Raw genomic sequence first — 15,000 nt, forward strand, 5'->3', positions numbered from 1 at the left:
TTTAGAAATAACAGAAGTCTCTGTCATATTCAACCTCAGGTCTAGATTTAACAACATTGTTTAAACGATTGTATTTTTCCCTCTGAAAGCGGGTGGTTCTATAGAAAAACATGGCTTAAGTTATTGCCACATTCATTCTGTCCACTTAATTCCTCAGTAAATTTTCCTATATATTTCGGCATCGATCAAGAAAATAAATCCTAATCAATAAAATAAATCTTAATTATTTTTATTTGACGCAGTGCGTGTTAGAGTCCCCTCTTCCATATTGGCAATTATAGTAGCAACGTTCGTACTCAACATTCTCTCCTGAAGAGAAATTAATAATAAATGATGATGATAATAATAATAATAATAATAATATGTTATTATTATTATTATTATTTATTATTATTATTATTATTATTATTATTATATTATTATTATTATTATTATTATTATTATTATTATTATTATTATTATTATTATTATTATTATTATTTCTTCACTTCTTCAGCGGAGCTTTCAAATTACCTGCTCTTTTCCTGGGCAGTCAACGAACATCAATTCTCATTTTTTTTTGAGAAGTGACTTGGTTCCTAGCATTTTCATCTTCGCAACCCATTTAACTTTCATCCTCCTTATCTACGACTATTCTCTTAAATTTGCTTGGAAATGTCGTCAGCTAAAGTTTGAAATACTGACGCATTTACTTCAAGCCAAAAAGAATGATTCTCTCCATAATTATCTCTCAGTGCCATTTGCCCTCTTCTAAATGTTTATATTTATCGTGGATTTCACTCCTTTAGGAAGCGGAATTCTCGAAGGGAGTAAGATTAAGGAAGGCTGTATTCCAGTTATTTTAATTATATTCGGTTCTTGAAAATGTTCCTGTAGCAAAGAAGTAGGCATAACTTTCGTTTTTGTAAGGTTAATCATGTCAAAGAAATGTTCAGGCGGCTGAAAAAGACGAGGGCCGTTATGCAAACGAAAACGAAAAAGAGAAAAATCTTCAGTATAAAAACAACCGAATCACATCAAATTAATTCTGTATTTTTTTTATGTAAAACATCTTTGTTGCAAATGTAATGGGTTTGGTTTGTTCATTATTACTAAAAAAAGAAGCAGTGCCTTCGCTGTAAAAAGTATTCGTTTATTTGCTCAATAATGAAGCAAAAAGAAGTGAATCCCACCAAAAGGAGTTGCAAAAGAAAAAAAAGAAAAATCGAAAGATGAGTGGTCGGAAATATAGACGGTTCATATGTAGAAAGTCAAATATTGGCTTCAGCTTTACTGCAAATTATGTTCTTTTTCTCGGCTAATATTGCAAGAAAAGCAATCATTCCTTTGGCTGAAGTAGCGTCTTACTGTATTTCTTCAATACTGATAAAAACACCGATTGCTTTATTACTAATATTATTTTATTGTGTCGGTTCATTGTTGACAGAATCACAAGTAATGCATTAGCTGCACATATGGTTTTCTCTTATTTATTTAGTAGTAACAGAGAAAAAGAAGCCTTTTAGGCTGGTAATTTAGATTATTTTATTTGATGAAATATTTTTATATTGCGAGAAGGCGACAAAAAAAAAAGACTATGAATTAAAGCATGTTCTGATCATGATTCAATAAATGCTTGAAAGTATACGTATCAAGGCTGTAATACAGGTTTATATATATATATATATATATATATATATATATATATATATATATATATATATATATATATATATATATATATATAGAGAGAGAGAGAGAGAGAGAGAGAGAGAGAGAGAGAGAGAGAATAACCACTAAGAAATCGATAACATTCTTATAAAGTGATCTTGAAAATGATCTATTTCTCTCATAGTGAGAGTTCTGTGATAAAGAGCGATAACATTCTAATAAAATATATTTAAAAATGAGCTGTATTTCTCATACTGGGCCTCTCATCCAAGTCTTTAAAATACGTGCTTAACAAGCCTTACTACTGCTTTACACAAACACTTGAGCATATTCTTGACACAAACAGAAGACCTAATGGCCGCCGATGACTGATTTGTCCATCAGAATGGCGAGAGAGGACGGATGAAGAGTTGCCAAATGACGTCACAGGAAAGGGTATACTCTGTGGGGGTGGGAGGAGTTGGGGCAGCCCCTTTGATAGCCGTGTGTTCCAAAAACGCTTTGAGACATTCTACCCTCCTTCTTTATTTATAGGCTGTCATGTTCTTGTTCTCAAGACGATCCCATAAGTCGTCAGTATTATATTGACCGATTGGTGATAAGCTGGCAATAATAGGAAGGCGATTTATATGGTAGTTGGTAACTCAGGAGATGAAAGATATCAGTTGTTACAATTTCTGAGATTATATCTTAATTCACAAGAAGAATCGTAAAAAGAACCTGTTGTAAAGTAAGGAAAGTATAATTTTGTTGATAAGGAAGAACTGTCATGTTTATCTGTAATTTAGGAATTTATATGGCAATTGTATCTATCCTGATTAAAAGGAATTTTTAATGTCTTAATCTGCGGTACAGGACTGAGACGTGTAATGGCATAATTCATATCCCTAATCTCTAGTTTAATTTTACGATAATCTTTTTTTTATCTTTACAATTATTGATGATCAATATTTTTCCTTTTCCAGGAGATGATCATTGTCGACGAGCGGGAACCGGTTGGGGGTAAGTAACCTGAACATTTTTAAGTTTAAATAATTTTACATAGCTTTAGAAGTTGTTTCTCAAGTGGTTAGGCATACCCACAGCGCTTCTATCTTTGCCCACCGCACACACACACACACACACACACATATATATATATATATATTTATATTATATATAAATATATATTATATATATCTATAATATCTATATCTGTATATAGTATAAATATATATATATATATATATATATATATATATATATATATATATATATATATATATATATATATATATATATATATATATTAGTCTAGTAGCTTACCCGCTTTCCCTATCAATCGAAGGTGCCTGGTTAGGTTGCAAAGTTATGGAATAAGGAAATTGATGTGGAAAGGTTGGTGTTTGCAGATGATACATTAGTGACTGGGATTAGCGAAGAGAAAGTATATAACTAGTATAACGGTTTTAGAGTGATTGCAAGAGGAAAAAGTTGAGAATAAATGAGCGAAAGCAATGTTACAAGGATAAATGATAGCTTGGAAGATGAAGTAATGAATGACAATATGCATGGCAGGAGAATGGAAGCAGTTTATTTGTTTAAGTCTTGAACTTGGGAGTAACTATGAAAGATGATGGTAGGATGAGAGATGAATGGAAATACCGAATAGTAAACGAAAGAAAGAAAGTTGGGTGTGTGCACAAGATTGGTGAAAACACTTGAATTGACCATAAAGTGAAGCTTTGCAAATGTGGAAGGATTGTTGTCCCTGAAAGAGAAGAAGATTATGAATAGCAATAACAAAAATAGGTTGAAACATGTTAGAAATGATAGGGCGAGAAATGTGGCGGTACGCACGAGTGGCAAAAAGGTTAGCACTGGTGATAGGATGGATCAAAGCTCTGTGAGATGGTTTGGCAATGCGACAAGAATGGAAGACGATAGGCTGATGATGAGAGTGTATAGTCAGAAGTTTTAAGGGAAAGGAGGACAGGAAAGCCCAGGAAGCGTCGGGGAGATGCAAGAGAAAGGAACTGGAAACAGAGGCCCTTATATCAAGGAAGCATGGAAATGCCTGCCAGATACGGGATAAAGGCATATTGTGTGTGTGTGTGTGTGTGTGTAGAGGGTTAGACGTGCAGCTGATGACCCTTTGTATAGGTGGCTAATGTTTGTGGAAATATCACTGCACGGGGGACGTGCTCACAATTCGACGGTTCAAGTATAAATGCGACCGTGACCCTTCTTTTGCTTTTCTTCGGAGCACTCCGTTTTAGCTGAAAAGTCTTAAGCTACACACACTCACACACTCACACACTCACACACACACACACACACACACACACACACACACACACATATATATATATATACACACACATATATATATATATATATATATATATATATATATATATATATATATATATATATATATATATACTGTATTCGTGTCTTAATATGTAACAACGATAGTCTCTAGGCCGTCGTCCAGCCTGGGACCAGCCTTTCCCACCCTGTCCCTTTATAATTATTCAGATTGAAAGCACCTCACCCCACGCTTCCTCAGTGTCTGAAAGCTATCATCCAGACCCTCTCTTACAATGCAATCACCTCTGACGGCGTGGTTTCATTAACGCACGATGAACATCTCACACCCAAACGCCCACCTTATTATACTGTACATATATACAGAACATACATACAGACGCTTCTCCGTGACGTCACGGTAATTCCCAAGCATTTAATCTGTCCATACGAGGTCAAACCCTCTTGCTCCGTGTATTAATAGCCGGTCATAATTCCTCTTGGGCATTAAGCCTTGGCTAGTCAAAGCAAACAGGTGCAGGGAATTTGGCTGTTGCAGTTGCTACTCAATTTTTGGGGCTCATTCATTTTTATCTGGGCTCCAATTTATTTGTTTTGTAACTGCTGGATGGATTCCTTCGGTTTTTTGTTTTCATTTGTTACGATGTTCCCTCTTTGGTCAGTTTCAGTTGTCTGTATTGTAAACTGATTCAAGAAGAGCCTCGAGTTAATTTGTTGTGAATTTTTGCAAATTCCTGCACTTAAGCAAGCATCACTCAGACGTGATTTATCCTTATCCTGTCTGTTGTCTGTTTGTAACGTGTAATAAGCCTTCAAGGTTTTATCTGAAGATTCTCTGAACTTAACAATTGATTCACTTTTATTTATTCGTTATTTATTTCTGATTACTTTAAATCTTCTCTTTTACGTCTTTGTGTATTGATCTGCTCATTGCCTTATAATCGTTCTCATGGAGCTTTTGCAAACGCTTCTTTTTTAAGCCCTCATCTTCAGCTCCAAAAGTGTCGCAAACTCAAATTTCAGCATTCATCCTAAATAAATTCTTTGTTTGCATTTACCAAATTCATTTATTCTCTGGGTTTATTCGCCCTGCCTTCTGACTGATCTGCACCTCTATAGACAGACAGGAAAGCTTAGGGTAAAAAAAAAAAAAAAATAAAATAAAAATACGGGATTCTTGAGTGCAGATATTCTATTAGGACAGAAACTTCAACTGAACAACTCTGCGGTGAGGAAATCCGATTTATGGAGAGAGAGGCAAATGAATGGGTGCATAGAGAAGAAGGAGCGTGAAAGAAAGAGCAATAAACAGAGAAACGGATAAATCAGTAGACAGATAGCTGTATCTGTGCCTGTATCTATCTGTTTATTGACGTATTTATTTGTCTGTACACAATCGTACACATGGGCGCGTGTGCGCTATATAAACACACACACACACACACACTATATATATATATATATATATATATATATATATATATATATATATATACAGTACATGTATATCTTTACTTATATCTAAATATCTATCTATTGACTTATTTAAATGTCTGCAGACATTATATATATATATATATATATATATATATATATATATATATATATATATATATATATATATATATATATATATATATATATATATATGTAATTGTAATAGCCACAATGCTCTCTTAACTTCTCGAATTCTTCGCGCTTTTTTTGGATATGCTTGTCACTACAAAGCCTTGAGATCCAAGTGCAAGAAATTGAAGTGGCTGTGATGTTCGGGAGTTGGAAACGAACCCGTGTCACCATAATCACAAGGAGGTCACGTTGCCGACCTGACCACGAGAAGGTGGCTACTACAATTACATATGCATCTGGTAAAAGTGACCAGTAGATTCTATATATATATATACAGTATATATATATATATATATATATATATATATATATATATATATATATATATATATATATATATATATATATATATATATATATATATATATATATATATATATATATATATAGAGAGAGAGAGAGAGAGAGAGAGAGAGAGAGAGAGCCCTTTGCATGACTAACCACAGAATCCCACGTTCCACAACATCAGGAGACCGCCCATAAAATACTAATATCGGAATACCTGATCCTTAATAACTTCTGCCCAAGCATGCAAGCAAGCATTCCTATGACCGTGCTCAGGCAACGCCGTTTGGGTATTGCTGGCACGCAAGGGTACAATGCCAAGTTCTATTTATGTTTCTGTGAGAAATTACGAGACTTCTCTTTCATTATCTCTTAGGATCTCGCTCTCTCTCTCTCTCTCTCTCTCTCTCTCTCTCTCTCTCTCTCTCTCTCTCTCTCTGTCTTCTTTATATTCCCTCTTTCAATTGTTTTGTTATTTTTATTCTATTCTTGAATAATTTTTTGCGTAATTTTCTTTACATCTTTGTCTTCACAAAATTGTATTTTATTTTGATTTGTTTTTATTTCTTAGCTTCTTTAATGTTATTGCATGATTATTTTTACCCTTTCTCTAATATTTATTCATAACTTGGCTTTCTTTTGTCATTTTGTATTTTATATTTCCTTTGCCATTCTGTATTTTGTTTCCTGTCACCACTGAAATTGTCCAGTACTGATTTCCGCTTGTTATGTTTATCTATATTTTCCCTTATACTTATCACTTATCATTTGTTTCTCTCTCCTTTTTCTGTGTCCTGTCTTCCCTCTTCATCTTCTAGTCCTTAGCCATCTTCCTTCACCCTTTTCAATACGAAATTTCCTTATTTAAAAATGAGTGGATTCTTCTCATTTAACAGAAATAGTACCACATTCTGTTGAGGTGCTCTATCTCACACGCACCAGAAACAGAGGTCTTTCGTTCCCTTCACTATAAAGATGTGGAACGTTCTTCTTGGTGACGTTCTTGAACGAGTGAATTTAATGTCAATTCAGACAGCCAGTTCTCAAGCCTGGTGTGAACTTCTGGATTCATCCTACCAACTAAGACACCTCAGCTGATATTATTATTTATAAACATATCCATTGCGTTTTTAGGTTTTTCATACACACACACACACACACATATATATATATATATATATATATATATATATATATATATATATATATATATATATTTTTATTAATTTCATCTCCTTTTTCCTCTTACGAGCATTTTTTTGAAAGCTACATTAGCGTGTTACTTTCCAATTTGGTTTAGTCCATAATTATGATTGCGCCAATTTTTTTATGATTACTAACAGGACTTGTAGATTTTAATGAGCTGGTTATTGTTGTTTTCATTATTTTCTTCACTTGGGAGAATCCTCTTACTAAGTTCACAACAAAATTTCATATTGTTTAACTATTACTGCTGCTGGTGCTTTTAATGGTGTTACTGGTATTATCCTTCCAAATACTTGTACTGCTGTTACTGTTGCTCTTATTGTTGATATCGATTGTTAATAAAAATGATGATAATGATTAAGGCCACGAACGTCACCAGCTTTATTTTTTGTGGTTTTGTGAAGTACTTTGATTCCTTTTCAATTAAAGTTAATTCGAAATTAAAAGGTTTTGTACGAACACACACACACACAGGCATTATTATATACATAAACACCAGTAGATTCAAATATATATATATATATATATATATATATATATATATATATATATATATATATATATATATATATATATATATATATATATATATATATATATATATATATATATATATATATATATATATATATATATATATATATATATTTGAATCTACTGGCGTTTATGTACAATGGCACTGTTTTTATCCTCTTATGAATGGCACTTTGAATATTCTTTGATCTTCGTTATTTTGCAAGTTTACGTAAAAGAAAACTGACTCAACCCTTTTTTTTTAGGATGGCTTAGTGAGGTGAAACGCACTCATTATCCAATATTAGGATATGAAAGATATGTCGAGAATGATGCTATTTCCATCTCGAAACCGAAGATTTACTTACTCATCCCAGCGTCTTTAATATTTGGTAGGAGTATTTTTGGGGTTATATTCTCATATCATGACTAATGTTATCTCTGAGGAAGCGACAACCATGACTATCTCACCCTGACTCAGTTAATTTATGGAGAACTAACGGTCTCTCCCTCCCCCCCCCCCTCTCTCTCTCTCTCTCTCTCTCTCTCTCTCTCTCTGTATATATACATATGTATTATATATATACGATATGTATATATATATATATATATATATATATATATATGTACATATGTATATTTATATATATGCATATGAATATACAGAGGGGGTGAGTGGGATAACTATTTGACAATATGAACCATCTCGATAGGCCTAATGCTTCTCCGTCGGTTTTGTACTGCATTGTCTTGATTTCTTTTTCTAATAAGTTAATGTCGTTGATTTTTCTTTTCTTCTAGAGCATTTTATGGGTATATCGTTGGTGGAATATATATATATATATATATATATATATATATATATATATACATATATATATATATATATATATATATATATATATATATATATATATATATATATATATATTTATATATATATATAATGTATGTATATATATATATATATATATATATATATATATATATATATATATATTCCACCAAAGAAAAAGATGGGGATCTTTGCTGTGGATATTTACTTTCTTTTGAAACTGCTATTCTTCAAGAATACCCATTAAAGAATAAATGCTCTAGAATAAAAGAAAAACAATGACATTAACTCCTTAGAAAAAGAATCAAGGGAATGCAGTGCAAGATTGACGGAGAAGCGTAAGGGTTGTCGTGATGGTTCAAATCGGCAAATAATTATCCCACTCACCCCCATCTGTTGTCTTCATCGTGAAATGCTGCTAGCACAGCTATGCTCAGAACTGATGCTACATGACTGCATAGGATTTCGTTTAAAATTCACTAACTGGCAACCTAAGGTGCTAACATGCTCCATATTTATCTATTATTTCAATGCGAAAACACGAATTTTGCATACAATAAGGCCATAATATATTTCATAAGAGTGAAATCTGTCATATAATTCAAAACTGTAAGAAAATATTTCCCGTAGCAAAATTTCGGAAAAACAGTTGTGAAACATTTTCAAAATTTTCGTTCACTCATCGCCGATGCATTTGACAAAAAAAAAATAATCATCAAACCTCAGTTCAAATGTTAAATAAAAAAAAAAAAATTGTCATACCATTAATATTGCTTCCAGTGCAACCACAAATTTTGAAATAGTCCTATTTAATTGTTTTTATGCCTCAACGCTGAAAAAATGTAGATAAGTAAATATAAAATTAGAATGCTTCCACTGATATCAATGGGTGATCGGAGCGTGTGTGACGCAACCATTAGTGTGGTGGGGTGACATGAACTACCTGGTGTGACATAGGTCTACAATGAGTAGCGACAATGAAATTATCTCGAAACCATTTATTTTAGATTTGTTAGAGGAATATTTGGATTTTCATTAAAATAAAATGATTTAAGTTATATTTCTTAATCTCTTAAAAAATTATGGCTTACTAGCAAATATTTGCCTATGCAATTATTCTTTTGTTAGAGCCAAGATTTTGTTCCTAGGCCTAGGTGTGTTAGATTTCTTTACCTTCCACTTAGCATTCCCATCTCTATATTAACAATTTCTGGCCAGAAAGCATATGAAGTTATCTGCACATTCTTGCACTTCAAGTTACCTTATGAAAGAATAAGTTATACACCAAAAACGAGCAGGACTTTTAAGAAAATAATATTTTATGCCAGTTAAAACAAATGTTCCATAGGTCTTGACATTAATACTAATAGAAATTCCGATTAAGAGCCATCTTCTCCATATAATTAAAATCATCATTATCTTTTATTCCTCAAAGAACAGGAAATCTCCAAATAAATTCTGTAGTAACAGAGATTACATCTCAGAAGGCTTAGATTATTTTTTAGGCCTATAAATCATTTTGCAACATACAGGCTGCTTGAACACAGCCTAAAACTTCAACATTCAAAGGAAATTTGTTGTAATTCATTTCCCTATTTTGAAAATGTTATGACTGTTGAGCTCATTAGGTCTACTGTTATAATGCTGCAGAGGTAGTTACGTTGACCAGTAGTGTAAGCAAATTACGGTTGAACCCGGAAGTAATTAGCATAAAGACATATTTGGTACTATTAGAATCACATTTTTCTGTAGATTATCCCTTATCCCACTAAAAGCCTCACTTCATAGCTTTTGGTGACATTTTTTTTACAAATACAAACGTAAACAGTGATTTTTAGTGTTTTTTCCATTTTTCGGCTATATCATTATTGGATCAAATGTACTACTTTTAACAGGGATCTTAATATACTTTTGTATTATCTTGAAAATAGTTTTTACAGTTTCTAAATACCAATATATTCAAGAAACAGCAGTTTTTTTTTTATTAAAAGGATTCTGTAATTTTGCTATTTTTGGTGAGTAAATTAATAAAGTTTTAGGAGTGAAACTAGAATCTGTTTTATTCTATGCAAATTTCGATTTTAAGTGTTGTTTTGATAATTTATATTTTGTTTTATTCTAATTTATTGTAGTTCCATCTTTTGATGTCACAGGTTATAAAGTGGACAAGAAAAGATTAGTGATGGATTGAGAAAAAGGAAACAGTTCGAAGACACAAGATCATACGACCATGGATGAAGCATTGCATGAATATTGCTGTATTAAATGCAAAGATCCCCAGTCACAACATGAAGATCTCACAACTGTGAAGAAAGGAGTGGAAAAGTTTGCTGAACATAGCAAATCAATAGGTGATTATCAAATGACTAATATGCTTTTGACAAGGAAAGCAAGTGGAACAATGATTCGTATTCACAGAGGTTGCCAGAAAAGTGTATACAATGAAATGAAACGAAAGTCACCAGAGCCAACTGAGAGCAAGATGAAAATGCAAAAATTGGCAACAAGACGATCTGAGGTACCCAAGCCTAACTGGAAAAAACACTGCATATTATGTGAGAAAGAGTGTGTTTACGAAAGAAACCACCCTGATCGCACTGATTGGCGGCAAGTTCAGGAACTTTCAGTGCGGGAAACCTTGCTCTCAATCTGCTCTTCTAGAAATGATCAACTCGCAGAAAATTGTAAAAGGAGACTATTGGATTGTATTGATTTGGTAGCAGCTGAAGCACGATATCACTTTCATTGTCGAAATGAATTCAAGAGAAATATACCAGCAAGTTCTACACTTGGAAGACCAAAAGATCAAGATAGGCTTATTTCAATGCAGTTTGCACTTGGTTGGAATCTGATGCTGAAATCCACACAGTGACTGAGATCTACAATAGAATGGTAGAAATAGCTGGCTCTGTGGATAGTGTGTATAGTCAGAAATGGTTGAAAACAAAGTTAAAGCAAAGGTATGGAGACCTCATTACTCTTTTTGAAGGGGAGGGTAAAAGTAGCAAGTTTGTTTCCGTAACATGATGAAATACTTAATTAATGACAAATGGTACCAGGATCGAAAGTCTAGTACTCAGGATGAAGCTGAAAGAATAATATCAGTGGCTGCAAATTTGATGTTAGATGATATTCGATCTAGCAATTTCGAATGTGAGTGGTACCCAACAAGAGAAAAGATGCAGAGTACTGAACATGTATTGGAATGGATTCCTTGGAAACTGCGATTGTTTATGCAGTGTATTTATAAAAATACATTAAAACATTGCAGTACTGGTCAAGCATTAGTTAGAGCCACCCGTCCACGATCATCTGTACCATCCATACTTTTTGGGCTGGGTGTAGATGTTGACCATGTCTTTGGATCAAGGTGGCTTACTGATCAGCTTAACAAATTAGGTTTTTGTGTGAGCATGGATGAAGTAACCAGGTGTAAACAATCTGCTATGGAAAATGACAGCTATGACAAAGAAGTTTGCAAAGTAGCTGAATCGTTTACCCAGTGGTCAGCTTACAACGTCGATCACAACGTCAGAACCTTTGATGGAAAAGGCTCCCTACACGGCATGGGCATAATATTGTCGACCACTAGTAAGCTTGTTTCTTCATATCCAACAAGTCACTCTCCAATCAAACACAACAAATTGAAGAAGGTAGATGTGATTAAACACAAAGGCATCACAATCATAAACTATTCGTCATCATCAACAACTGGACTGTCGAAACTGATCTTTAAGGAAAGGTGTGTGCTGGATCTTATGCAAGACATTCATTCTCCCGTCCAACTATATTTACTCTGGAGCAGTGCTATATTCTTGAAAGATAAGGGAAATCGTCCAAATTGGTCTGACTATATGACTGAAGTCTGTGGAAGGTTGTTGTTGAATCTAGTACTGTGCATCTTTAGTACCAAGTGAAGTTAGACTCACCAGAAGGTTGTTGCTCAATCCAGTACTGTGCATCTTTAGTGCCAAGTGCAGTTAGACTCACCAGAAGGAGGTTGTTGAATCCAGTACTGTGCATCTTTAGTACCAAGTGATGTTAGACTACCAGAAGGTTGTTGCTCAATCCAGTGCTGTGCATCTTTAGTACCAAGTGCAGCTAGACTCACCAGAAGGTTGTTGTTGAATCCAGTACTGTGCATCTTCAGTACCAAGGGCAGTTAGACTCACCAGAAGGTGTTCCTCAGTCCAATGTTGTATGTCTTTAGTACCAAGTGTAGTTAGACTCACCAGAAGGTTGTTGTTGAATCCAGTGCTATGCATCTTTAGTATCAAGTGCAGTTAGACTCACCAGAAGGTTGTTGTTAAATACAGTACTGTGCATCTTTAGTGCCAAGTGCAGCTAGACTCACCAGAAGGTTGTTGCTGAATCCTGTGCTGTGCAACTTTAGTACCAAGTGCAGTTAGACTCACCAGAAGGTTGTTGTTGAATCCCGTGCTGTGCATCTTTAGTACCATGTGAAGTTAGACTCACCAGAAGGTTGTTGCTCAGTCCAGTACTGTGCATCTTTAGTACAAAGTGCAGCTAGACTCACCAGAAGGTTGTTGTTGAATCCAGTACTGTGCATCTTTAGTACCAAGTGAAGTTAGACTCACCAGAAGGTTGTTGCTCAATCCAATGCTGTGCATCTTTATTGCCAAGTGCAGTTAGACTCACCAAAAGGTTGTTGATGAATCCAGTGCTGCATATCTTTAGTACCAAGTGCAGTTAGACTCACCAGAAGATTGTTGTTGAATCCAGTACTGTGCATCTTTAGTACCAAGTGCAGTTAGACTCACTAGAAGGTTGTTGCTGAATCCTGTGCTGTGCATCTTTAGTACCAAGTGCAGTTAGACTCACCAGAAGGTTGTTGTTGAATCCCGTGCTGTGCATCTTTAGTACCATGTGAAGTTAGACTCACCAGAAGGTTGTTGCTCAGTCCAGTACTGTGCATCTTTAGTACAAAGTGCAGCTAGACTCACCAGAAGGTTGTTGTTGAATCCAGTACTGTGCATCTTTAGTACCAAGTGAAGTTAGACTCACCAGAAGGTTGTTGCTCAATCCAATGCTGTGCATCTTTATTGCCAAGTGCAGTTAGACTCACCAAAAGGTTGTTGATGAATCCAGTGCTGCATATCTTTAGTACCAAGTGCAGTTAGACTCACCAGAAGGTTGTTGTTGAATACAGTGCTGCGCATCTTTAGTACCAAGTGCAGTTAGACTCACCAGAAGGTTGTTGTTGAATACAGTGCTGCGCATCTTTAGTACCAAGTGCAGCTAGACTCACCAGAAGGTTGTTGTTGAATACAGTGCTGCGCATCTTTAGTACCAAGTGCAGCTAGACTTACCAGAAGGTTGTTGTTGAATACAGTACTGTGCATCTTTAGTACCAAGTGCAGTTAGACTCACTAGAAGGTTGTTGTTGAATCCTGTGCTGTGCATCTTTAGCACCAAGTGCAGTTAGACTCACCAGAAGGTTGTTGTTGAATACAGTGCTGCGCATCTTTAGTACCAAGTGCAGTTAGACTCACCAGAAGGTTGTTGTTGAATCCCGTGCTGTGCATCTTTAGTACCAAGTGCAGCTAGACTCACCAGAAGGTTGTTGTTGAATCCTGTGCTGAGCATCTTTAGTACCAAGTGCAGTTAGACTCTCTAGAAGGTTGTTGTTGAATCCCGTGCTGTGCATCTTTAGTACCAAGTGCAGTTAGACTCACACGAAGGTTGTTGTTGAATCCAGTGCTGAGCATCTTTAGTACCAAGTGCAGTTAGACTCTCTAGAAGGTTGTTGTTGAATCCCGTGCTGTGCATCTTTATTACCAAGTGCAGTTAGACTCACATGAAGGTTGTTGTTGAATCCAGTGCTGAGCATCTTTAGTACCAAGTGCAGTTAGACTCACCAGAAGGTTGTTCTTGAATCCAGTGCTGCACATCTTTAGTACCAAGTGAAGTTAGACTCACCAGAAGGTTGTTGCTCAGTCCAGTACTGTGCATCTTTAGTACAAAGTGCAGCTAGACTCACCAGAAGGTTGTTGTTGAATCCAGTACTGTGCATCTTTAGTACCAAGTGAAGTTAGACTCACCAGAAGGTTGTTGCTCAATCCAATGCTGTGCATCTTTAGTGCCAAGTGCAGTTAGACTCACCAGAAGGTTGTTGTTGAATCCAGTACTGTGCATCTTTAGTACCAAGTGCAGCTAGACTTACCAGAAGGTTGTTGTTGAATACAGTACTGTGCATCTTTAGTACCAAGTGCAGTTAGACTCACTAGAAGGTTGTTGTTGAATCCTGTGCTGTGCATCTTTAGCACCAAGTGCAGTTAGACTCACCAGAAGGTTGTTGTTGAATACAGTGCTGTGCATCTTTAGTACCAAGTGCAGTTAGACTCACCAGAAGGTTGTTGTTGAATCCTGTGCTGTGCATCTTTAGTACCAAGTGCAGCTAGACTCACCAGAAGGTTGTTGTTGAATCCTGTGCTGAGCATCTTTAGTACCAAGTGCAGTTAGACTCACTAGAAGGTTGTTGTTGAATTCCGTGCTGTGCATCTTTAGTACCAAGTGCAGTTAGACTCACATGAAGGTTGTTGTTGAATCCA

At 35.0% G+C, this 15,000-nt stretch overlaps 1 protein-coding gene across 1 annotated transcript in view; it reads left to right on the forward strand.

Moving 5' to 3' along the window:
• The window catches only part of LOC136852638 (uncharacterized), a 135,871-nt gene that overhangs the window by 83,528 nt on the left and 37,343 nt on the right, over positions 1-15,000 (forward strand). The window contains 1 exon segment of the mRNA XM_067127573.1: positions 2,616-2,652. Within this exon segment, the coding sequence (XP_066983674.1) occupies positions 2,616-2,652 (37 nt within the window).

The sequence above is a fragment of the Macrobrachium rosenbergii genome, chromosome 25 (genome assembly GCF_040412425.1).
Source record: "Macrobrachium rosenbergii isolate ZJJX-2024 chromosome 25, ASM4041242v1, whole genome shotgun sequence".
Lineage (NCBI taxonomy): Eukaryota > Metazoa > Arthropoda > Malacostraca > Decapoda > Palaemonidae > Macrobrachium > Macrobrachium rosenbergii.